The sequence below is a fragment of the Anarrhichthys ocellatus genome, unplaced genomic scaffold (assembly GCF_004355925.1).
Source record: "Anarrhichthys ocellatus isolate YVR2014 unplaced genomic scaffold, GSC_Weel_1.0 scaffold30, whole genome shotgun sequence".
Lineage (NCBI taxonomy): Eukaryota > Metazoa > Chordata > Actinopteri > Perciformes > Anarhichadidae > Anarrhichthys > Anarrhichthys ocellatus.
In genome coordinates, this window is record NW_022280060.1 from 3845334 (window position 1) to 3870063 (window position 24730).

General features: G+C 42.4%; 4 protein-coding genes across 5 annotated transcripts in view; 3 read left to right on the forward strand and 1 right to left on the reverse strand.

Annotated features, from left to right (window-relative positions):
- On the forward strand, nucleotides 1–3890 carry sele (selectin E). The gene is made up of 12 exons (XM_031864349.1): nucleotides 1–77; nucleotides 198–270; nucleotides 406–810; nucleotides 955–1059; nucleotides 1166–1357; nucleotides 1507–1698; nucleotides 1842–2030; nucleotides 2141–2326; nucleotides 2433–2639; nucleotides 2779–2961; nucleotides 3076–3205; nucleotides 3311–3890. The coding sequence occupies exons 1-12, from the start codon at nucleotides 75–77 to the stop codon at nucleotides 3369–3371; spliced, it is 1926 nt and encodes a 641-aa protein (XP_031720209.1). The 5' UTR covers nucleotides 1–74; the 3' UTR covers nucleotides 3372–3890.
- Nucleotides 3891–4651: 761 nt separating this feature from the next.
- On the forward strand, nucleotides 4652–7450 carry LOC116392661 (L-selectin). Its single transcript, XM_031864350.1, has 8 exons — nucleotides 4652–4765; nucleotides 4840–4898; nucleotides 4998–5390; nucleotides 5475–5579; nucleotides 6402–6581; nucleotides 6734–6820; nucleotides 6915–6936; nucleotides 7133–7450. Exons 2-8 carry the CDS (start codon nucleotides 4865–4867, stop codon nucleotides 7176–7178), a joined length of 867 nt encoding a protein of 288 aa, XP_031720210.1. The 5' UTR covers nucleotides 4652–4765; nucleotides 4840–4864; the 3' UTR covers nucleotides 7179–7450.
- Nucleotides 7069–13737, forward strand: selp (selectin P). 2 transcript variants are annotated; one of them, XM_031864347.1, is made up of 18 exons: nucleotides 7069–7092; nucleotides 7648–7733; nucleotides 7812–7890; nucleotides 7992–8378; nucleotides 8473–8580; nucleotides 9259–9444; nucleotides 9534–9725; nucleotides 10215–10400; nucleotides 10503–10688; nucleotides 10807–10989; nucleotides 11108–11293; nucleotides 11456–11641; nucleotides 11808–11993; nucleotides 12119–12304; nucleotides 12525–12713; nucleotides 12809–12997; nucleotides 13278–13394; nucleotides 13493–13737. In XM_031864347.1, the coding sequence occupies exons 2-18, from the start codon at nucleotides 7731–7733 to the stop codon at nucleotides 13561–13563; spliced, it is 2820 nt and encodes a 939-aa protein (XP_031720207.1). In that variant the 5' UTR covers nucleotides 7069–7092; nucleotides 7648–7730; the 3' UTR covers nucleotides 13564–13737. The 2 variants fall into 2 exon arrangements, with proteins under 2 accessions (XP_031720207.1, XP_031720206.1); XM_031864346.1 differs by lacking the exon at nucleotides 7069–7092 and having other exon boundaries at nucleotides 7560–7733.
- A 1918-nt stretch (nucleotides 13738–15655) lies between these two features.
- Nucleotides 15656–24730, reverse strand: part of lmx1a (LIM homeobox transcription factor 1, alpha) — a 10977-nt gene continuing 1902 nt past the window's right edge. Inside the window, exons 3-8 of the mRNA XM_031863870.1 lie at nucleotides 20068–20288; nucleotides 19112–19290; nucleotides 18405–18482; nucleotides 17923–18007; nucleotides 17371–17553; nucleotides 15656–16085 (exon numbers count right to left, since the gene is read on the reverse strand). Of these exons, the coding sequence (XP_031719730.1) occupies nucleotides 15943–16085; nucleotides 17371–17553; nucleotides 17923–18007; nucleotides 18405–18482; nucleotides 19112–19290; nucleotides 20068–20288 (889 nt within the window). The 3' untranslated portion in view covers nucleotides 15656–15942. The remainder of the gene's footprint in view (nucleotides 16086–17370; nucleotides 17554–17922; nucleotides 18008–18404; nucleotides 18483–19111; nucleotides 19291–20067; nucleotides 20289–24730) is intronic.

The window sequence follows — 24730 nt, forward strand, 5'->3', positions numbered from 1 at the left end:
ATCTCATCCTCAGACGTGAAGAGACTAAAGAAATACTAAGAGTCTTTTGCCAGTTATCACACATACCACTTAAAATGGTAAGTGGACAAATCAATTTAACTTCTCTTTCGTGCAAATTCCTTCATTGCTGTTTGTGGTCAGTGATACATTTAGGGTTTCAAATTATCTTAATTGATCTTTTTTACTTATTCTGATAGGAGTTCTGCTTTGGATTACTTCAGACCCGCAGACCTAAGACCTCATGGATCGGCTTGATCTTTCTTTGCTCAAGTATGTAACTCTAATGTAAACAGAATCTTTAGCGTCCCACTTTCAACTTGTGTTTTCTTCTATGTAACTTTTTCTTTTTTTTAATCATCATTATTACTCTACCATCTAATTTGTATCTCTGTCCTCCATCCTCAGTGATGTGCACGTGGACTAGTGTAGAGTGCTGGTCCTACTACTACTCTAACACCACCATGACTTGGCCGGAAGCCCGAGCCTGGTGCCAGAAGAACTACACAGACATGGTGGCCATCCAGAACCAGGAGGAGATCGGGCATCTCAACAGCTGGCTGCCCAAGAAAAGCAACTACTACTGGATTGGAATACGCAAGGTCAACAATGTCTGGACCTGGGTAGGAACCAACAAGACTCTGACAGCGGAAGCAACCAACTGGGCAAAGGGCGAGCCAAACAACGGCAAAAAGAGACGTATTAGTCACGTGAGCGAGGATTGTGTGGAGATGTACATTCAAAGGGAATGGCAGGCCGGAAAATGGAATGATGAGAGGTGTGGAAATTTGAAGACCGCTCTTTGCTACACAGGTGAGCAAAAGTTAGGGATTCAAGAGCTGCTCATTTAAGCTGTCTTATTTTAGTTTGTTAAGAGGGAATCTATTGATTTGACTCTTTGCAATTACTTTTTGATGGGTTTTGCAAGTTATATGAATGTACTACTTCTTTCTCCAGCTGCCTGTAAGAACGACTCGTGCCGCTATGGAGACTGTGTAGAAACCATCAACAGCCATGAGTGCGCTTGCTTTGAGGGCTTTTACGGAGAGAGGTGTGAGCAAGGTAAGAAAATAAAATTATGTTGTAATTGTTCTCAAGTTTGCATTACTTTAAGTCGCTTACAGCCAGGAACTGATATCTAATTGTGTCTTGTTTTCTTTGTTGACAGTTGTCCAGTGTAACAAAGAGGAGGTGACCGTTCCATATAAAGGAAGTGTAGATTGTGTTCATAAGTATGGAAACTTCTCTTACGACTCCTTGTGCCAGTATTCATGCGAGGAAGGATACCAGCTGAGTATGTCAAGACCCCTGACGTGCACTGCCTCCAAAAAGTGGTCCGAGCAGCCTCCTACATGTGAATGTGAGTTGAGGTGTATTGCAAAGCTGCAAAAAATAAGTAAAGTGATGTGATATTGACCAACCTTGATTTCAAGTCATCATATTGAGAGCAACAGAATTGTGTTATTACTATGATGGAGCCTGCTGTAATGTGTTTCCTGTTGTCCACAGTGGTCCAGTGTCAGGTGCTGTCAAGTCCAGCAAGAGGATCCATGAAGTACTCCGATCCTCTGGGCTCCTCCAGCTACCAGTCCACCCGTGTGTTTACCTGTGATGAAGGCTACGTACTTGCTGGTTCCCCATCTAACACCCTGCTATGTGAAGCCTCAGGAATTTGGAATGCTTCACAGCCGCTTTGTCTCGGTACACCGACACTTTTTATGTTTTTATCTCGTAGGATTTGATAATATCCATTATATTAAAGCTATTTTGTATCTCAGTCAATTATCATGTTTTTTTTTTTAAAGAATACTGCTGACCTGTTCTGCTCCCCCTCTATTTTGCAGCTGTCCAGTGCCCGTCTCTCCAGCAGCTGGACAATGAATTTGTCAGCTGTGGGGACGATGCAGATGTGATGTTCAGCTACGGAAACACCTGTAGCTTCAGCTGTGCCCCCGGCTACCGCCTGGTGGGACCGAGCAAGGTGACATGCACGTCAGCAGCTGTGTGGAGCGAGAGGAAGCCTCGCTGTGAAGGTGAGGGCGTGCTTAAAGTTGAATCCAATCACCCTCTATACAATTAAAAAGAGCTCTCTTGTTTTGTGCCTTTGTGGCAAACATAAAAACATTTGTTTAATGTGTTATAGCCATCACTTGCCAGAATCCAGAGGTAGGAGCTCACCTCATCCCCCAGTGCAGCCAACCTTTGACTGAACTGCGGCCAAACTCCACCTGCAGCTTCAGCTGTGAGGCAGGCTTTGACCTGCAGGGAGCGCACAGCACTCAGTGTTCTGAGGACGGACAGTGGAGTAATGCCATACCTACCTGCAAAGGTATGGTAGCATATGCTCACATACATCTGTGCTTACAACACTATTTGTACTCTGATTCTGTGCTACGTCATGACATCTCATCATCTTTATTTTTTTTTCTTTTCAGCAATAGGGTGTCCTGCTCCTGAGATCCCAACAAGTGCCCAGATCAGTTGCAGCCCTTCTCTGTCTTCACCTGCTTCTGCTGTGACCCCCCATCCACTTGGTATGGTCTGCATGTTCAGCTGTGATGAAGGCCATGAGCTGCAGGGTGCACTCAGCATGAAGTGTGCAAATCCAGGCCGGTGGACCGCCGCACCACCAAACTGCACAGGTACAGACATGTCCCCACTTTACCTGCATTGTTAGTAACACCTTCGTTATTTGCATGTTAGGGTTGCGTCACTAAAACGAGATCTCCTTCATCAATACGTGATGGTTAACATCTAAATCCTTGCTGTCTTCTCCCACAGCAGTGAGATGCCCATCGCTCGAGGCTCCTGAAAACGGTCACATCAACTGCTCAAACAGTGAGCCAGTGTTCAACTCACAGTGCTCCTTCACATGCAATCAAGATTACTTATTAGACGGACATGAGCTGCTGACCTGTGATCGGCATGGCAATTGGACTACTGGACAGAAACCCACCTGCCAAGGTAAAACAGAAAAGGAACACACGCTAGAAGATATTTTGATACAAACACCTGAACAAAATACATGTTTATAGATAAAAAAGGTCAAATAATTCACATTTGATTATGTTTCGACAGCTCCCCCATCTCTGGTCACTGCCATTGCTTCTGGTCTGGCCACAGGGGGCGCTCTGTTGTCTGGTCTGTCTCTGGCTGTGTGGATCCTGAAACGACTGAAACAGAGAGCAACCAAGTTTGAGCTTAACAGGTTAGATAAGCATTCACCTCGCTTAAATCATACCTTTTTTTTTTTTTTAAGAAACGTGTTTGTTGAATCGCAGTGCTCATCATTTTATTTGGTCTTTTCTTACAGCAACTCTGACATAGAGGACCCTCCACAAGTCTACAAAAACAGCATTGGCAGCCTCATTTAGAACACAGTCATCTTCTTCAGAGACAACTAAGGATAACTGAATTTATCTCTAACAATAACTGTATGTGAGTCACCAGTCATCGTAATGTGAACAATATCAATACATTACATTAGTATTAAACTTGTTAACAGGAACACTGAATATGTGAGAGCTATCTTATGGCGAGAGGAGAGGGTTTTTCAGACCATTGCATTTGATCGTTGTATTATGTTTTGTTGAATCTTACGATTTGCTCTGTAATTTTGTTGTTATTATTATGTACTGTATTTCCTCCCAAAGGGAGATTTATATTGAACACATTGTTCTAAAGCTATGCTGGAAAGTTGGCTCTATTCATGTTATCGTAAATATTACATAACGCCAAGAATGCCATGTCGTACAGAACTGTGAATAATTTTAGTATTTCGGTATTTATGTACTATTTATTTAACCGATGGTTATTGCATTTGAAATGCTCATTCATATATCTGTATTCTTAAAGCAGTGCTGATTTGTATTCATAATAAAACTTGAAACTTTCATTTGCTTGTGGTCTCTGCATCTTTTAGTATCGACGAAGAGTCTTCTATGTCAGCACTTCAGGAGAATCATAAATAGATGTGATACCATCAATCAGACTGAAGGCTGAATACAGGGCACTCTGTCATTTGTTGCTGTTAAAAACTTGAACTCACAAAATGTCAGGATGCAGTGATGCTGTATATCACTAAAAACGGTCAGCGAAGCTTATTCTACTTACAAGGGAAATGCTTTATTCCATGCTGCTAGTATGTACAGTATGCAACAGATTTAAGTAAATATATAAAAAGAAGAGATCATTTCAAAAAGTCAAACATTTGTTTTACAAGTAAAGGTAAAAGTGTACATCACCAAAACATCCAAGAACATGCAATTAGTTGTAAAAACTGGCTAAATGATCCCTTTTTTAAACTATTTTTTGCGAGGAATTATTTATCTGTGTTGGCCCCAATATTCAATGGTGACCCTCACTGTGCTTTACTTTAATTTTAAACATTTTTATATTGTTTGTTTTCTCTTATAAAAAAGAAAATCTGCCCCTGGTTTGCCCCACGCTTACAGGAAACAAAGGCCATTTCCCAAAAGGTCTGTTCAGGTATAAGAGGTCATTAAGTCAGTAATTCATTCATCACATGCATTCACTCTGGAAAGTAAACATCCAGGTATTATATTATAATGTTGGACTGCATAACCTGTGAGAATTATAAAAGCCTGACATTGATCTCTGCTTGCACCATTCTTACATTCACTTACTGAAACGCTTTGGTGTGAAGCTTTATATTTGATACGATTAGAAAAGCAATTTAACTTAAGTAGCAAGCTTATTCATATAATTTAGAACATATAATGTTTATATTCTAAAATACCAGCTCTGGGTAAGTGTGCTTATTCTGTTATTTTTATGATGGTATTCATCAATATTTATTCTGTGATTTTTTTTTTTGGTCAGACAGCAGGTGTTTGTTGTTCACTCAATGAAAATGAAGTGGATGTTAATCCTCCTCCTTGGTGAGTGTTATTTTTTAGCATTAAAGCACAATTGGGTCGGATGGTGAATTATCACTCTAGAGTTGTTCTTACCTTTTGTTTTTTCAAAATGCACATTAGGTACCTTGGCCGAGACTACCTTGGGCTGGAAATATCATCGCTCAGAGATAACTATGAACTGGACCCAGGCTCGACAGTGGTGCCAGAGCAATCACACAGACATGGTGGTCATCCAAAACCAGGCAGAGAACGACTATTTAGTCTCCTGGCTGCCAACCAAAAAAAAAAGTCCATATTACTGGATTGGAATCACTAAAAACCACATGAATGAGCCTTGGACCTGGATTGGGAATAACAGCACATGGATTGGTGAGCAGTCATGGGCACAAAACGAGCCCAACAACAACCACATCACGGAGTTTTGCGTGGAGATCTACGTGAACAATGGAATAAACAGAGGGAAGTGGAATGATGAGAAGTGCGCCACTCCAAAATACCCTGTTTGTTATGAAGGTACGTAAAGCTGATTCATTTTATTGGTTGTTACAGTTTCAAAAGTGATAGAGGTTGTTTTAGCATTGCACTTTTTCTTAACAGCCCAGTGTAAGGCAACATCATGTGACAGAGGAAGATGCCAGGAGATCATAGATAACATAACCTGCCTCTGTGAACCTGGCTTCAAGGGAGACAGGTGCCAAACAGGTGAGGAGTTTGCTCTCTGGAACAATGTCAGCTATCATTATTACAGTAGGTGTTATGTAATTAAAAAAGAGGTTGACATTTTTTCGAGTTAATCTGTTGGGGAAGTTATCTCGCATGCCCATTTTTACACTGAAATAGTTTTTGGTCGGTGGAATTGTTCATGTCCATGTGCTGTGTTAACTACATAAAGGTGGTGAATTTAAGACCAAAAATTCTTCGACTCGATTAAAATGTTACTCCGTATATAAACTGCATGATCAAAAAGCAGCTGTTTGGTAACAAGTTCCTCATTTAAACCTAAATTGTGACAATAATGTCAGTTTCGGGATCACAGCTTGATCCACTGCCTCTAAGTGATCAGAAATCCGTTGATGCAGGTTTGATATCAACAAGTGTAAATTGATGTTGTCAATTCTTTCTGTCATCGGGCACCAGTTGCTCTTGTAAGCTTAGAAGCCTTTTATTTCCTGACAATTGTTAAGCATACCTGAAAACTACCACTGTCAGCAATTTCAGGTGTTGTATATTTTTATCTTAGTCACATTCTGATGTTATGGACTTCACTATCTCCCTCCTCTGCATAGTTCACTGACACAGACTGCACTTCTTCAGAAAGTTAAATGTCTTTTTAGACAAAATACAGTATGTCATCATAAGCCTCGCGTCTGTTTCCTCTGTTTCCTGAGTCAAGTCTGAGGCTTACATTCAAAGATCAAAATACTTGCATCAGCATGTGCTATGTATTGTTATGACAGTAGAATGCTGGTGTAAGAAGTTACATGACTGCATCCCTAGTAAACTTTAACCTGTTTGTGCCCCCAGCTGTGGAATGCCCCCCTCTGTCTCAACCTGATAACGGATACCTTAGCTGCTCCAGAGAAAAGCTGACATTCAACTCAACCTGTCGCTTTAAATGCTACCCAGGCTTCCTGATAAAAGGCTCGCAGGATGTTACCTGTGGGATCACCGGGGTCTGGAGCGGCCCGAGACCTTCTTGCACAAGTAATTGTTTGAAGTCATGTGAACCATTGTACTGGTTTTGCTGTTTCTCTGCAGAAGTGATTCTGCTTGTGATGAGTTATATCTTCTTCAAAATCACTTTGTCAAGTTTTGTATGACTCAGGATAAAAAAAGGAACTTTCTTGTCTTATCAGGCTATAAACAAGCTCTGTTGGCTGTGGCTGGCTGTGCAGCCTTCTCAGCCTGCTGCATCTGTTTTTGCTGGATGAAGCGCAGAAAACGTTAGTGTTTGTCAATCACACTACATAGAAATAGAGATGCATGTTGTTGCAACAGACCTCGATAGTGATCTCTTTGTCTGTTAATTTCTCACAGGAAAGAAACTTGCCCAAGTAAGGTCAGTGTTGAAATGTACTCGTCCAAAGCCACTCCACCCATTTACGCACATTCAATATTTGAAAAGTTGATGCACTCAAATGTTCAGTACTGCTACTGTCAACAAAAATGCTACAATATTTTACGTAAGCTGTGATTTAGTTCAGTGAAATATTCAGTAAGTGTCCCTTTAATGTCAATCTGCTCATCTCTCACAGGCAGCCTGAAGAAGCGACAAGTCCTTCCACTGAGGCACAGGGATGACAGAAAACTGGGACCAAAATATATCTATTATGACCCTAATGCAGTTACTTATATTCATTTTAGTACATGGTTATTAAATAAACCTAAACAGCCACCGGCTGCACAGGCTGTATGATTAGTTAGCGAAGCCTTTTGTCTAATATACTGTATGTTTAAGCTTCATTTGGATATACTGCATGGATATAACGTATGTGTATGTGATGGTTCACTATTAGATCATGCATGTGCAAAATTATTTAACAACATTAGAGGTGAATTTCTGTGGTATCTTTGCTAACGATGAGACTAATTAAATAAAATGAATCTTAAAATGAGTGAGTGTCTGCATGTGTGTGGTGCATGTGTGTCTGTGTGTCTGTGTTTGTGTTCCCAGAGAGTTATGGGTGGTACTAGAGTGGTGTCCTTCCTGTAAAGGAAGTCACGGTTAAAAGTGATATTACAAAATTGGTCATTGACTCATTCCCTGCAGGACAATTAATACCACTTTGCCATTGATAGTCAGCAAAGTGGAGTAGATGCATCGACAAGACTGAGCGACTTAAGGCGTATCAAATGGTAAGTCCTGTGAAATATCAGTGCAAGTGTTTCACACTTTTATGCGATTATGAAAAAAAAAATCTCTTTTTATTTCAGATGTTTCCAGAATCGGTTGATACCAGACAAAGCCTGCATCACATGTTGCTGATAGTTACATTCATTGTATTTGTCCAAGGTAGGTCTGCATAATCTTACAGGAATCAAACTCAGTCAGACTCCTCTCTTTCTAGCTTCACCGGTTCAATTTTATCTCATCATATGTTAACCTAATCCTAGACCTGAGCAGCGGAGGAGGAGCGCAGGCATGGAACTACAACTACAGCACCACTCCAAACCGTAGATGGCTTGATGCCCGCAAGTGGTGCCTTCAGCACTTCACAGACATGGTGCCCATCCGGAACCAGGCAGAGAGTGACTTCATCAACAATCTGCTGCCGTTTAACCAAAGATATTACTGGATAGGCATAGGCAAAAAGGGCGAAGAGTGGGTCTGGGAAGAAACCCATGAGAAGGTGCCTGAAGATGCTCAGAATTGGGCATCAGAGGAGCCAGATAACATAGCAGCTCAGGACTGTGTGGAGATTTACATTAAGAGGGCGAAAGACACATCCAAGTGGAACAATGAGAGCTGTCTAAAGAAGAAGGGAACCATCTGTTACACTGGTAAAACACCCCTTATTTTATCCGAGGGATACATTTACTGATTCCTGTAGACTTCTTATAGCATGTGAGATCATCCTCTGTATGTATGTGTTAGACTCTTGTACACAGGACTCCTGCAGTGCCAATGCAGACTGTGTGGAGACAATAGGAAACTATACCTGCCGATGCCATCCTGGTTTCCTGGGTTCACTTTGCGAAGAGGGTGAGCAAACTTTTTTATCATAATGTATTTAAGGGGAGACACTACAGACAAAAACATTGGTTTTTTATGCTTCAGTCAATTTTGAGATTTGGGGCTATTTTGCTTCCATAATGTGTCTTCTTTCCCAAGAGTGGAAAGAAAATAAGGTGTTTATTTTTCTACATGTTGTCTATTTGGGTCTGTATATTTCTCCTAAATTCAACATGAGTTAGCATTAGATAATGCATCATAATAATACCAAAATAATTGTCCTAATTTAAGTTATCAATTGGGGAAGTTTAATGGTGATATCTTTTAGTTAAACAATTTTTACCCCATTTACCTGCGTCTCACTAAATGTATGGAAGTTTATTTAACATTTTATTCCTAAAAATATGGCAACATTTTTGAAAAGCTCCATCCAATGTTCAGATTTCTGTTCTGGAAATGTATGCAGATTAGCACAAATGTGATAATCCCTAATTTGCATATACAAGAAACTTGTAATATAAAAACGAATTGTCCTAGTGTAAGTTATCAACTGGGGAAGTTTCATGGTGATATATTAAGAATGAATTAATATTCTTTTGCCCTATTCACCTGGAATGTCTCCCCTTAAGCCAACCATGACCTCTTTCTGTAAGTTAAATAAAATAATATATCTAAAATCATATCTTGTTTCCTCTTTATGTTCTTCAGCAATCGCATGCGAACCCTTGCTGGATCCAGAACGAGGTTCTCACTACTGTTTCCATCCCCATGGGTCCAATCGTTTCAACTCTTCCTGCCGTTTCCACTGTGAACGTGGCTTTCAGTTGGTCGGCGTGCCCCAACTGCAGTGCCAAGCCAGCAGACGTTGGAACCACCCTGTCCCTCTGTGTCGAGGTATGTCAACTGGATCTTAACAACGCCAAAACAATTGTTATTTCAGCTTTCAAAGTTACAAGGAAAATGTTTGTCACTGCCTTTCTTAGTTGAACGGTGTCCAGTTCTGAACCACACCAACATCAGTGCAGGTAGAATGAACTGCAGCCATCCCATCGCACTTTACAGCTACAACTCCACCTGTGAGGTCAGGTGTGATGAAGGCTACGAGCACATTGGGCCGAACCAGATACGTTGTGACCACACCGGCCAGTGGACAGCCAGTGTCCCCGCATGTACAAGTAAAGTGATTGTCATTACCTTTGAATGTAATTTAATACTAGTTGTAATTTAATGTTACTGATAGCTATTTTCTATTTGAACATTTTTTTGTGAATTTATCTACAACTGACATGTAACTTCCTTTTCAACTTGACCCCTGTTAATAGATTGACTGCTTTTTCCAATACTTAGCTGGCCTCAATGTGTAATCACATCCTCTCCAGACTGCACCGTAGATAAGGTTCAGGTCACATCTGTCATCACTTTACTTCACACTCATTTGTCTGCATTCGAGAAACCAACATTGTTATTTAATGTGGGTAGGCAGTTACGGTTTCCCTTGGCTGTAAATTATGTCAGCATGGTTATTCAAATCCCCCACCTCATGCTCATGGTATGTTTATGAAGGTGGAGTCATAATACACAATTGCTCTAACTGACGTATTTCACAGGAACATTGACTTCCATTGAGTGGACTAAGTGTGATTTGTATCTATATCCCACCACAGTTAAAAAGTGCTCCCCCATTGTCTTTCCTGTCACGGGCAACGTGACATGTGTGGACGCTCTGGAGCCTTTCTCCTTTGGCTCGCGGTGTAACTTCACCTGCCAGGAAGGCTACTACCTGACCAAAGAGGACACATTCACCTGTCTGGCCTCGGGACAATGGAGCAACCCTACACCTACATGCGCAGGTGGGTCACAGAAATGATCTCAGGGCTCCTTGAAAGCAACACAAGCTTCCTGAAAACAGACAACTGCTCTGACGAGTAATAGTGTTTCTTCCTCTTCTCCAGTGGTCCGGTGCAGCAGTTTAAAGGTTCCACCCCATGCCTCCATGCAATGCCAGGACCATTTGGGAGTGTACAGCTATGGCTCAATATGCACTGTGCAATGTGAAAAGGGGTTTGATCTGATTGGCACAAACGTGACGAAATGTTCTTCACAGGGCAACTGGAGTCATGCACTTCCTGTTTGCCAGGGTATGACCACAGATTAATCAGTTTGTTCTCATTGCTCTTTCAAGTAATCCGCCTGTTCATTTTTTTTTAACTATCCATGTGTGTAATAGTCTCTCCCTTGTCTATGCATTTCTTCAAGCTAAGAGGTGTAACCCAATAAATCCTCCTCATGGCTCCCTATCCTGTTCTGACCCAAATGGATCCTTCAGTTTTGGTTCTCTGTGCACGACGACCTGTGACGAGGGCTTTCTACTGAATGGGACAGCCAGCACTGAGTGCACGTCCCTGGGCATGTGGAGCGCAGACTTACCACATTGCTTGGGTAAAAAAATTGAACAAATAAATACAATTTCTGTATCATGATCTGTAATTTATTTCTGGTATCACTTTACACCATAAAACGATATTGTTTTGGTCTCTCCTCTCTGTTCCCTTTACAGCTAAGAGATGTCCCACTGTGAGCTCACCCTCTCATGGCTCATTAGTCTGCTCTGGTCCTCATGGAGAGTTCAGTTTTGGTTCACGGTGCATGTCAGCTTGTGAGGAGGGTTTTCTCTTGAATGGGACGGCTGACACACTGTGCACGTCTCTGGGCACATGGAGCGCACACATCCCTCGTTGCTTGGGTAAAAAAAACAACGCTGAAAGACTAAAATCTCTATCTTGATCTGTTTTTCCCAAACAACAGAGGAGCTCTTAATTTAATGGTTTAGATGGCTTGACTGTTCATCTTAACCATGTAAAGCGCTTAAATATATTTGGTTCTCCTTCTCTGTGATCCCCTGCAGCTAAAAGATGTCCCACTGTGAGCTCACCCTCTCATGGCTCATTAGTCTGCTCTGATCCTCATGGAGAGTTCAGTTTTGGTTCTCGGTGCACTTCAGCTTGTGAGGAGGGTTTTCTCCTGAATGGAACGGCTGAAACAGAGTGCACCTCTCTGGGCACATGGAGCGCAGACATCCCTTGTTGCTTGGGTAAAAAAAACAACAACAGAAAGACAGTAAATCTATATCATGATCTGATTTTCAAAAAGAAAAGAGGAGCTCCTTATTTAATGGTTTAGATGGCTTGACTGCACGTCTTTACCATGTGAAGCTCTTAAAGATATATTGGGTTCCCCTTCTTCTTGTTCCCCTGCAGCTAAAAGATGTCCTACTCTGAGCTCTTCCTCTTATGGCTCCTTCCTCTGCTCTGATCCCCATGAAGAGTTCAGTTTTGGTTCTCGGTGTACGTCAATATGTATGGAGGGTTTTCTCCTGAATGGAACAGCTGACACAGAGTGCACCTCTCTGGGCACGTGGAGCACCGACACCCCACATTGCTTGGGTAAAGTTTGTAATAATTTATTGATTATACTCCATAGAGGAGCTCTGAATGTAATGTTAGATGTTTTAACTGTAATCTGCACCAAGTAAAGCTGTTGCTTTCTCCCTCTCTCTGTTCCCCTGCAGCTAAAAGATGTCCCAATCTGAGCTTTCCCTCTCATGGCTCCTTTTTCTGCTCTGATCCTCATGGAGAGTTCAGTTTTGGTTCTCAGTGCACATCAACCTGTGAGGAAGGCTTTGTCCTGAAAGGCACAGCTGACACAGAGTGCACCTCTTTGGGCATGTGGAGCAGAGAAATACCCCACTGTCTGGGTAATAAATCACAATATAATATCGGAGATGCACTTGGCATATATTCCCTCCTGCTGTGTGCACATTACTGTACACTTGTGATTTGGAATGTGCGTTTACATCTGTCCGTACATTAATAACTTGTCACGTCCTAAATCAATAATTAGGTCTTGAAGGGAATACCCAGAAGATGAGGATTATTTGGTGTGAAGCTGATGGTCATATTCTTTGTTATATACAGCACAGCCATGCCCTCTACTGGCCACGGCTCCACATTATGGGAAGATGAATTGCAGCCATCCACATTCCCCTTTCAGCTATGGCTCCCACTGTGACTTTGAATGTACTGAGGGCTTCTGGCGGAGAGGAACACCAACTATGACATGCAACAACTCAGGTTACTGGAGTCACGATCTACCCACATGCCAACGTGAGTGCTCACTATACCTTAAACTTCCTTTTGCTGGTATTCAAACGGCTGATCCAAAGTCAGTAATTACAATTTCTGTCCTTTCACCATCTCAGCTGTACAGTGTAAAGCCATTCGGGCCTTGTCTTTATCCCGGTCTATGAACTGCTCCCATCCTCTGGGGAACTTCAGCTTCAGCTCCCAGTGTCTCTTCACCTGTGAAGAGGGATTCTCCCTGAATGGCACAGAGGTGCTGTTTTGCTCCTCCTCTGGGTTTTGGAATGACAGCCTGCCTAACTGCACAGGTAAATTGATTTTTGATCACATGAACACAGGACAATGCTAACATGCTGATATTATATAGAGGGGGTGTCACCATGATCACTAGAATCCATCCTCTGGTAACCATGAATGTCTGTAAAAACGTTTATGATAATCCATCTAGTTGTTTAGATATTGCAGTCTGGACCAAAGTGGTGGATTTATGATGAATAATCTGTGGATCAAGGAACATGCAGTGAAGATGTAACAAAATAAGTTGTAAAAACCTTGTATTGACTGTGATCTTATGTGTTCTTGTGGAAGGTATGTCAGCGGGGACTGCCATGCTGCTGTCCACGGGTGTAGTAGCAGCCTCCGTTGCTGTGCCACTTCTCCTGATAGGACTGGCTTTGTTGATTTTAATGCGATTTAAGAAAAGAGGTGAGACCTACTGTAGTGCTGCTGTGCAGTCTCATACATACACATACATGGTGTAGCACTCACAGTGTGTCCCTGATCCTTGTTTCTGATTTTTGCAGGAAAAGCAATCATATCTGATGCACCTGCATGGGGACACAGAGATAATCCAGCATTTGATTTTGAGACTTGATTTTTCCAGCAAGTCATTTCAAATACTGCAGCCTATTGCTTGCTATTACTATATGAAGCCTGGTACCAACAGATTACAGTAGGATTAGAGCTGTGATTTCAATTTCCAATCAGAAAATGCTGAAAATGTAGATAATCATGCAATTTTTTTTCATTATTAAAGGCATAAAGTAAAGTTTGCTTGTTTGCGTGTCAATAAACTATAAAAAACAATGTTTTTGTACATTAAGCATGATATCAGGGTTGTCATTCTTTGTTGTCTGTGTGCAGTGTCATTTGTTACAGTGTTGGGTGACCCTGTGTTGCTGGTGCCCTCCCTTGCAGCTCAGCGTAACCACATTTGACCTCCTCAATAAGAACCAATACTGCAGGGTCAATTGGGGGAAGTGGCAGAAAACCTCTGAGATTACCAAACTGCCACAAAGTGTCAGTTTAGCACATTTAGTGACCAGAAAGCTGCTGTCATTGAGTGGTAATGAGGTGATCTATTATCAGTCTCAGTGCAATGTGTCACACTGGGCACTGAGCCCACATTTACAGGAAATTCACAAACACAGTATTTTAAATTGAATTGCCTGAACTGTGACTCACATGGTGTTGAAAACATATTTCATATCAGGGCTGATATACGTTTTATACTTACCAATTTAGGTGTAAATCCACTGCCTGTTTAAGTATGGAATTTCTATTGTATGGCTGTATCTAATGTATAGAATCTTCCCTGTGTATTTGTGCCAATAGTTTACCCCCAGACTTGTGCTGGAAGTGGCCAATGGAGTATCTTCAGCAAAGCGTGTGCATCTGTCTTGGCGCTGCAACAGCATGAAGCCAATTATAGCGGTTAAAAGACAGAGGGTTTGTGGCCTGTGGTTGGCATGAAGGGTGCAATAAATAACCACACTGTCGACAGGAAACTGTTTGGCTACCGTCAGAATAATAATGAGGTTATTGCTACCTGCTGTGACCGTATGATCACGGTTTGATTATTTTTCTCATCCCACCCACTGCTGCTGGCAACCATATATGCGTGCCAACTGTGCACAGACTCGTGCACAAGAAGGGGGAAAAAGCCCTGCAGGTGACCACCTTGGCTTCCTTCCCTGATATTTAAGTCTGGCTCCTTTCCCTTCATCTACCTCTAAAGATACAAGGAACTACATTATGATACTTTAGTCCCAACGACAAAGAGTGTTGTTCCACCTAACACATGAGCACATACACACACGCACATGCCAGACACTTAGAGCAGATACAGACACAGATACTCAAAGAAACACACACGCAGTATACTCTGCTGCACACTTCTCTAGCTCTGGTTGGCAGGAGCATACCACGGTGACAGACAGTTAGATTGTTCCTGACCATTGACTTGCGCTCTCTGCTCTGCAAGGTCTGATTTCATAGTGGGAAATATGAGATGGGTCCAGGAGAGGGTTCATGGCTGGGGCAAGGAGGCACTCCATACAGTGGGGCTTCATATCTCTGTGTCACCCTGGGCATTCTCCCCTGACACAGCTTTCAGCCCCTCCGTTGTCTTGAGCCCCAGCCCTGGGTTTTCTCAGCCTTCCTCCCCAGGATTGGTGCATTCCAGCTGGACACAGTGCCTGGGTGGTCGTCCCCCCCACCCTCCCGTCCTCTATGACTGGAGGAAGGAAAAGGCAGAAAAATGTAGCGAGGGCCTTTGACCGAGAGGAGCACAATGTGAGCGTTGATGATGGCGGCGTGGATGTGATGCTTACCTGCCACTGACCCATACAGCTGTCATAGCCCAGCATTTCACAATCTGATGATCCGCCCGACAGCCAAGGGAAGATGCCTCGCTGACCTGTCACCTAGATTGGACTGATAAGTACCGAGGATGGACTGGCCCGGCTCTAACCCTCAGCATGAATACCCGTCCTTATAATAAATCAGCCTGAGCTTCATGCTCACTATGCCACACATGCTATACTAAATATTTACTGTTTCATAAGCATTGTTTATTGATCCTTGTTGATTCATTCAAGATGAACAGCATACACACATTGTGAGAATAAATACAAATACACACCCAAACAGTTATTTACATTAGTAGTAGTTATAATATCATAATCTAACATTCAAACATAGTGAGAGAGGTCCGACAGTATCGTGCATACACAGGAGCCTGTGTTGTACAGTGGGATTGTAAAGCATAAGAGGCAGTAGTGTAATCATGTTTTTATGCATGTGCACGTGGTATATTGCATGGTATCACAGTGTACCCGCGTCCCCTTGGCGGTGATTTTGCAACCACTTCTTCAACTACCTTGTGCACGGTATAGACAGATAAATGATGCGACCGGAGAGCGATGTAGAGTGAGGGAGACATGCCGCTTCTCACTGAGTCCAATATTCAACCTCAGGAGGTGAAGTAAGAGTCCTGCATGGAGTAGAGACGGTCAATAGGGGTGAGCAGAGACGAGTCACCCAGGGACAGGCAGTCGCTGTCAGCCACATGGCACAGAGGGTCTCTGTCCATGTCGCCGTACAGACCCTTAAAACCTAAGAAAGACACAACATCACTGATCATTTTACTATAGTATAGAGTACTATAGCATGTAAAAACATTGACTGACATTTTCTGTCTTCTGCTTCAGCCTTTGCTTTACCAATTTGACCATCTTTGACCCGACTTTATGGAAGTGCTGCCTTAAGTAAAAACATATTTTGAAGAAGTTGTAAAGGACTTTAAAGGGGCAGTGTGCCGGATTTGATGGCATATAGCAGTATGGTTGCAGATTGCAACCATCTGAATACTTCTCCACTCACTCCTCCCTTTCCAAGACTGCAGTAAGGTGAGCAGCCAAGTGCAAAACAGTGGTGACGTGGCTCAGAGACTATCCTTACAATGATAAAATTACTTCAGGGGTAACAGAAGTCGGCGGCTGGCAGTACCACCACTTTTACATTCTGCAGCTCACGTTACTGCAGTTTCACAAGTGTATCTGAGAACTACAGGGGCCTTCAAGTACTGTAAAAACACAAAAGGCCCTCTAGAGCTAGCATTTGGTTTGTCCATTCTGAGCTACCGTAGAACAGTGTAACAAGGAAGACACTATGAAGAGGATCCACTCCATTTTGAAGATATCGAGGTCTCTTTTTAAGCTAATGAAAACATAGTTATGAATAATATTTTCCATTTCTATCAATAGAAATGCAACACACTGGCCCTTTAAAATTATTTTTGCACTGTACAAGGGATGGATAAAATAACAGGAGCAACTGAGAGTATAATGAAATCCAATACAAAATCCCTTAAAGGATATATAATGTTAATGTTTTTGTGCTGGAGACGTTTTTCATTCAGGTCAGTGTTGGTTGTTTTGTTATATTACATTATACTCTAAGACGTAATTTAGCTGTTATTTTCCACTATTTTGTCCATCCACAATACAGTATATGGTTACCTCTGACATTATGTTGGACTGCTTGACAGAAAGTTACACGAGCGTTTAATGCAAAGTGGAGCATCTCCACAAATTGAATCGCATCAAACAGTCACCAAGAGACAGCAATGTTTTTTCACTTAAACCTTTCGATGGGACCCATGTTAAAAAGGAAATGAGAGCTTTTCTACAGCACAAGGACACAGAGCAGGAGATTGAGGTCCAAATTTGAAAAAAAATAAACTAACTACTGTGTATTTAACAAACTCACGCTGACAACATAATACCATTCTTTTTTTGTTCACTCTACCAATCCCACTTATCACAAAACCTTTGTCGAGCATTACTTTATACATATACTGTAATTCTTCATTGTGGTTTGACAGCTTTGAGGTGTTTACCATAGGGGTGCATGTGGTCCCCTGGCATCTGAGGAGGGGTCAGGCCCTGTCTGAAGGGGTCCATGTCATAGTCCTGCGGCTCCAGCGTGGTGAGTCCCATCTGCTGCCGCTGCTGCTGCTGAACGTGGGTATAGGAGGACCCCAGGTGTTCTAGCTCAGATGTCAAAGCGCCACAGGAGGGCGCTGTGGGACACACAAGACACAGGAGACACACATGAGTTGTGTTTACTGCTATCAGTTACAGTAATGCTTTTGTGCCCGGTGCTACCTTCATGTTGCTTTAGTCATTTAGCATCTTTAGAGCTCTATTATAAATGACTTTGGTGATGTTTAAAGCTGTCAAATATCTGGTATTCAGCTTTATCTGACTTCGTAATATAATTTTTTTGTCTGCTAAAAGATACTTAAAATGGTACTTCTATAAAATGTTGTAAAATAGATGTATTTCTTTTCTTTGTATATCAGTTTTTTATTGAAAGTAGAGATATATCTTACCTTTATCTTTAGCATATCATCTTGCATGGGAGTAACGCTCTTATTAAAACATTATACCTGTGTGATGTGATGGATGCTCTCGCTGCTCCTGAGTTTGCTGCTGCTCCTGCTGCTGCTGCTGTCTCCTGGCCAGCTTCTTCATCTAAAAAAAAAATGTATAAAAAGCAGCAGACATAAATCTCACATACAGGCCTAGTGTAAAACATTTGTATCACTCCACAGTCCTTCTGCCACCCAGGCGTACGAGTGTGTTCACTCAATTGCAAAGTAATAACAGTGAGGTAAAGGACATCTTTCAGTGGTGGAGGGGAACCACACATGAGCCCACTTTGTGAGGAAATATGGGGATTAATCTGCAGTGATCTCACAGTGAGATGTCATCAGTTTCCTGTATGAAGAGATAACCAGGCTGATTTCCACTCTGGCATACAAACACGGTGCAGAAAGAGTCCTTTTATTAGTAGCGCATATGTCTGTTTGTGTGTGTGTGTGTGTGTGTGTGTGTGTGTGTGTGTGTGTGTGTGTGCACTTTGTATTACTTTGGCTCTTTGGTTCTGGAACCAGACCTGCACAACACGGACGCTCAGACCAGTCTCTGCTGCCAAGGTCTCCCTTACCTTGGATTAAGATTCGGGGGGGAAAAAAGGGGGAGAAAGTAAGAAAGGGAGGGTAAAAATTGGAGAGGTCACTTGAAGGTTGAAAAAAAATAAAATCTTTTCACCAATCCACCTCAAACAAGGAGGAAAGGATTAAGCATTTAGGAAACATATTTTTGAGAAAAAATGAATACTTTCTTAATATCTGCAATTTTGGATTTTTAAAAGTCTGCTTTGCAATTTAGCTATGGCTATAGTATATCTGCCCATCTGCCTAACAGCAGTACAGCACAACTATATACAGTAGATAGCTGAACACATGGGCTTCTATATTTTGTTCTGCATTGAAAAGTTATTTATTTGTTCTTTTCTCAATAGCATGAGAGCAACACGGGATTCAATAGGTTTCTGTCCACATTCCATAAAATGTAAGATGTCCTCACTGAAAAAAAAGATGAAAAAAATATTGTTTTTGTAGGAATTACAGTAAGAATGTTGAGAGAAAAGAACAGTTGGTCTTTTTTGAGACCCCCCTCTGTGCAAAAACACAATTGCAACGAGACGTTTGTCATATCTGGAACAGCAGCGTGGAGCAGGGCAGGAACTACGGTACCTCCAGACTACTAGTGGGCAGAGAATAAATACTTTACCTTTCGGCAAGGCTTGGATGAGACCTCGAAGGAGGCTTTAAAGGTCCGTCTTTGTTGAGTTGTCAGAATAGTGCGCGGCCTTTTGGGACGTTTGCTCTCCAGGTCTTCTGATCTAACTCGTCTGCATGTAGCCCTCCCGGATTCCTCCTCCGCCTCCTCCTCTTCATCATCACTTCTACCTAGGGGGGCGGACATGATTGAAAACCACACGTTTATTCTCAACCAAACGTTTAAATATGGAAGACAAATGTTAAGAGGCAGATAAAATAATTTGCATTATTTCCATTCTGCTATTTTCTGATTACGAGTTTTAGTCTAAGACTAAACCTCAACTTGCCTGATCTCTGCTTCAGTTTGTGGTTGCCTGCATTTTCCAGAATGCTTTTTAACAACCTAGAGTGATCCTGGACACCGATGCATTTCTCAATGAATAGATACAAAATTTGTAGCCAGTGGTAGTTTTAGTCATAAATGTTTGTATAAAACCATAATTTGATCAATATTTGACACCTAATCATATTGTCTTTTTAATTGCTAAGTTGCAGGAAACTTTACCCCAAACCAGTGGGTTGTTTTGACATGGTGTTAGTGGTATTTTTTCATATTACTGTTGGGTTATTTACCCAAAATAAAATAAAAAATTATTTTGACCAAGACGATAAGCTCAAGTGTGCTCACACATGTATTGTTAGTTCTACAAAATGTCGTGCTTATTCACATATTACAAATTGCAAAGGACACACAAATGACTAACAATCAGTAACAAATAGTGTCAATAGTAGATCATAACAGTTCGCAACCATGCCCTGTTCTAAAAAATCCAACATAACACTGAGTCAAAACAACTCTTTGTCTTGTCTTTTCTAACCCAGTATTGCCTTGCGTCAGTTTTGACCCAGTGATTGGTGTACATGTACAAACACACATCCACAAAACAAACTGTACACAGCCTGTACCTGTGTCGGAGGAGGTCGGGCTGGCCACACACCGGTGATAGTCCTCTCTGGCACACAGTAGCTGTCCCTCCCTGAGGACACAGCGGTCTCCAGTCTGCAGGCGGCAGGAACAAACGCTGCAGGTGAAGCAGCGCAGGTGGAACACAGCGGCCCCCGTACGCATCACCAGTTCTGCGGGAGAGATGGCCTCCGCACAGCCCCCACAACGCACCGCAAACAGACTGGAGAGAGGGATGGGTGGGGGGGTGCAGCGAGGGAAGAAATAGAGAGGAACTGTGAGAGCTCAGTAAATAACAGAGAGCGATGCTTTTGTTTGGCTGCCGAGTGCTTGAGTATAAGCTGAGACACTTGAGGACCCCTCACACCTCGGTAAGAAGGGGACTCCATGAGAAAAGACAAAATGCTTGGTTGACTTGGGGAATGTTGCTGAGTCGAGCCGTCACTCAAAACAACTGCCAACCTGACTTGTCCCCTCTCCTCCTCCTCCTCCTATACCCCGACCACTCAGACACATACCCTCAGCGTGGCGGGTGTGCATCTTAGCGCCTGGCAACCAGGACTGGTGGGCTTAGCCTCAGAGACTGTTGCCGTGGCTCCGGCTGCCTTGTCCGAGGCTGTGCTCCTGGGGAGGCAGGAGAAAAGCTCTCGGCAGGCCATGGCTCCAGGCAGAGGGGGGGAATCAGGTGTCCCGGTGGGAGAGGCTGAGCCGCCGGTCCAATGAATTATCCGCGGAATTATCCCTAAGTCTGCTTTACCAGAGCGGGACAAAGACAGAGCCAGCCCCCAAAGCAGCAGGACCATTGTCCGCTGGCTGGCACCGCGGCATTTTGGGTCTGTCACGCAGGATGATGCGTCATCATTCTGGAGATGGCGTTTGTCTGCAGACCTGACTGGGTCACCAGACCAGTCAGCCCAGAGGCATGAGAAAGTGACAGCATTTTTTTTCTCCATGTTTTTGTTTTCACATGAAAATACTTCAAGCGGCCCAAAAAGGAGAGCCTACGTATGTCACTGATTCAAGCTGAGATTTTTTATTTTTATTTTGCTATTTTGTAGAAAAAGATTGGAGCATTAGAGGGAAATACGAAATGTAACTTTCTACTAAATATCCCCTAAAGTACAGAATAATATTGTCCTTTTAATATTTATTTTACAGTATATTGGCCTCCTGTGAAGAACCACACTCATCATTTAATTTACTTTTTTTGAATTAAATATATTTTATATATAATATATTTGTCATTTTGCTCAATAATTGAATTGTTCATTTGTGTGTTTTATCTCAAACAAATGGGATTATGGTTTTCAATGAAATTATGCTGTGTCACATGCCCTTTCAAAGCAATTGTACCAGGCAGAAAAATATATTACATAATAATACATAATAAAATACACTGATTTCCTTTTGTGGTGTGGCACTTTCATGCCTGGAGCAGTTCTGACATAAAGGTGAAGATAAGCAGAAATATTAGCAATGGGGCATTTCAGTGAATTCAGGATTTCACATTAACTTTCAAGTGAAACAAACGTTGCGTTTGACTTCCTTTTGAATACATGCTAAATGGAAATTTAGCACAATATTTACAAACAAACAAAACCTCTGACTAAACATTAAGCAAACAGCCGGGTTGAGACATCCCTGTCAAAAGGTCTGGAGCTGCAACATCCTAAAGACAAACATTGCTGGGACCTCTCACTGTTGCTGTGGGGTCTCTAGGGAAACGGTAAAGCCCATTCCCAGCAGCTCAGGAGGGTCAGCCGGGCCGGTTGACCCATCCGAGTCGTCTGCTCACCACCGCCTCAATGGTATGTGCTTTAATATGGCCAACATACCGTCTGCGATGTGTGCATTCCTGTGGCAACACAAGATGCATCAACGAAACATTTTCAAAAGGAAGTGTGGCAGAGGAAATACCCGGAATGTTTCTGGGTTTCTATGATGCAGCAAAGTGCTTGATCGGCATTAATGTTGTGAGATCATTCGTGTTTCGAGAATCGCTTTTCCATTATGCACCTTGTCCAGTTCGTCTTATCGTACCCAGTATTCTTAAGCGTTGTTAATGCAAAGGTAAGAGTACCTCCAATGCTTATGGAGCAGCTCAAGGTGTTTAATATTTCAGAGTTTCCGTTGACATGATTGGCCCAGAGGCCCTGGCAGGAGAGCGGGAACACTCAGTCACGCTGGATTTAGACACGGCAATTAGTGACGAGATCATTACAGAGAAATAAGTCAGCAAAATCCTGCGCTCCTCCACACTGACTCTGGCCAGGGTCAGCCACTCTCAAGGTAGATGTACTGTACAATATGGTGAGCGTTTGGCAGAAATGCACAGGCACATACACACACACACACACACACACACACACGCACAAACCCACACACACACACACACACACACATTGACTCCACAGCAAAGCCATCCTCTCTCATTGTTCTTGCCCTGACTCCAGTGCTGACCTTTGGCAGACAGACTGCTGGTCTAGTGGACAAGCAGAGACGACAGATCCTGTTTCTGGATCAGGTTAACCTGGATCCTTTGCTGCTGAACACACACACACACACACACACACACCTCAAAAGAGAGCGTGTATCAGATACAGATCTGCGGGTCAAGTGCACCACCAGCCAGACCGCTGATCTGACGACCAATCTGCTGTCCAGTCCACCTGTCCACTGAACCGTTTAGCCAAACTAAGTCTACTGACAATCCGAGCAACCTGAACATCCCATTGTCACACAGGAATTTGCATGCTGCTTCATTAAATTACAGAACAGTCTCATGTATGTATTCTGTGTCCTGTGTGACTGCATCGGGTCGGGCAAACAAACTAGGTGAATCACGTGGACAATATAAACATGTTAGGAATATCAATATCTCTGACAATCTTCCAACGGATTGTTTTGTCTTAGGAAAAATAATTGTCATCATATATAACTAGAACACTGCCAAGGAAATAGAGACCTTTTTGTTATTATTACTATTAATATTAATATCATTCATATTTTTATTATCTCTATTTATGCAGTTTTTAGATATGGATTCATCCAAAAGACAAATGTATTAATCTTCCAAGGATGTCTAAAAGAAAATTAACTTAAATCCATCATCTAAATCAACTGAAAATCTGCACGGTTTAGAGAAGAAATACAACACAATTGATATTATTTATGCAATTTGTTTGAATTATTGTATCCATACTGGATAACAAGATGTCTGTTTAAGCCTATTGGAAATAGCATTTAGAATGTTACTTAAAAATGCAGTGGAGGGGGGTTATTGTTATTGTTTTTCTTTTCAATTTTATTTGTATTGTTATATTTTGTACACCATTGTTTGAAAGTCTTTACCTTTTATAACCCATGGTTTGGATTTTTATTTTGCTTTTGTTATGTTTGTTGGTGTGCATTTGTTTATTCTGATCAAATCTGTATTTTCCTGAATACTGGGAAGGATTTGGTTTAAGTTTGCTTAGATATGAACTCTCGGCATGTTCTGGCATAAATCTATACAATAATCTTGACGTATAGTTAACAATTCTGAATATGTATAGCCTCTTGGTAAAATCATATGATGACATGATGATTGAAGAGAACAAAAACCTTTGTTTAAATTGTGGCATTATTCTCTTTTAGCTTCGGTGAAAAGGCCAGCGTACCAAACCTGGTGGTCTGGCTGGCATCGATTTAGCTCACATTGAAAGGGAAATCAAGGGAGAGGATACAGCGTGTGGTTGGAGACAAATGTTGTCACAGTATGGAATAATTGTCACTTATGAGCTGGCTTCATACTATTCCTGTATCAAAAGAAGGGAGGGAGCTGAACACAGTCTGCACTGCGAGAGAAACACTGGCACACTTTTTAAAACCCACATCGTGGACAACAGTGGCACTCATGTGTTATAAGGTGCCTTAACCCCAGACAGGACGAGCAGGGAGGTGGAGACGTGAGACCTCGGAGGCCGAGCTCTGGCACCAGGCCTCCTGCTAATTGGTCAGGTCAGATACCTCACGGTCGGCTGGGCGTTGTCCCATTGCTCGACACAGGGGCTGCTGCGAGCAGAGCTTTCCAGATGCCGCGGCACATAACGCCAGGGCTCATGGAGCGCACTGTCCCCCAAAATAAGTTCACCCCATCCTCAGCGTCTCTCTTGTAGGGATGCACCAGACCTTCTGACATATGGCTCTACTCTGCTAATTACCTCTCAGTCCTGCTCTTTTTCTCTCTGCACGCTAAGCACTTTGAATTGTGTGCTTTTACAATCCACTTCCATTCATCCATTATAAATTAAAATGTTGAAATTATTGCTTGGTCATTATACAATTTTTTTTTTTTTTTTAATGATCTGCTCACCACCACTGCAGAGTGATTTAGTTGACTGGGAACATGGTGGTGGGGAGCGTTTTGGACCGGTAAGTGTAACACTTCTTGTTTCCCTGCCTGCTTGGCAGAACGACCGTCACTAAATTGTTCAGAAATAATGTGAGCTGCTGCCTGTTAGGGTGGGCAGTTTTTGGCTCTTGTTTAGGTGAGAGCATGTTTTGGAGAAAGAATAAGGGGATGAGGCAATGGGCTGGTAGGAGGGAGCTGGGCGATGGGTGATGGTAGTGGGAGGTGGTTTTTTTGTGTGTGTGTGGGGGGGGGGGGGGGGGGGGGGGGGGGCG

Excerpts from the sequence above, each read along its gene's own strand:
- selp (XM_031864347.1), top strand. Across the intron at positions 9,445-9,533 it reads CCCTGTCCCTCTGTGTCGAG|TTGAACGGTGTCCAGTTCTG; the intron begins GTATGTCAACTG and ends TGCCTTTCTTAG. Across the intron at positions 12,998-13,277 it reads CAGCCTGCCTAACTGCACAG|GTATGTCAGCGGGGACTGCC; the intron begins GTAAATTGATTT and ends TTCTTGTGGAAG.
- sele (XM_031864349.1), top strand. Across the intron at positions 1,060-1,165 it reads CGGAGAGAGGTGTGAGCAAG|TTGTCCAGTGTAACAAAGAG; the intron begins GTAAGAAAATAA and ends CTTTGTTGACAG. Across the intron at positions 2,962-3,075 it reads ACAGAAACCCACCTGCCAAG|CTCCCCCATCTCTGGTCACT; the intron begins GTAAAACAGAAA and ends ATGTTTCGACAG.
- LOC116392661 (XM_031864350.1), top strand. The coding sequence starts at position 4,865 with ATGAAAATGAAGTGGATGTTAATCCTCCTCCTTG. Across the intron at positions 5,580-6,401 it reads GGGAGACAGGTGCCAAACAG|CTGTGGAATGCCCCCCTCTG; the intron begins GTGAGGAGTTTG and ends TTGTGCCCCCAG. Across the intron at positions 6,821-6,914 it reads CTGGATGAAGCGCAGAAAAC|GAAAGAAACTTGCCCAAGTA; the intron begins GTTAGTGTTTGT and ends AATTTCTCACAG.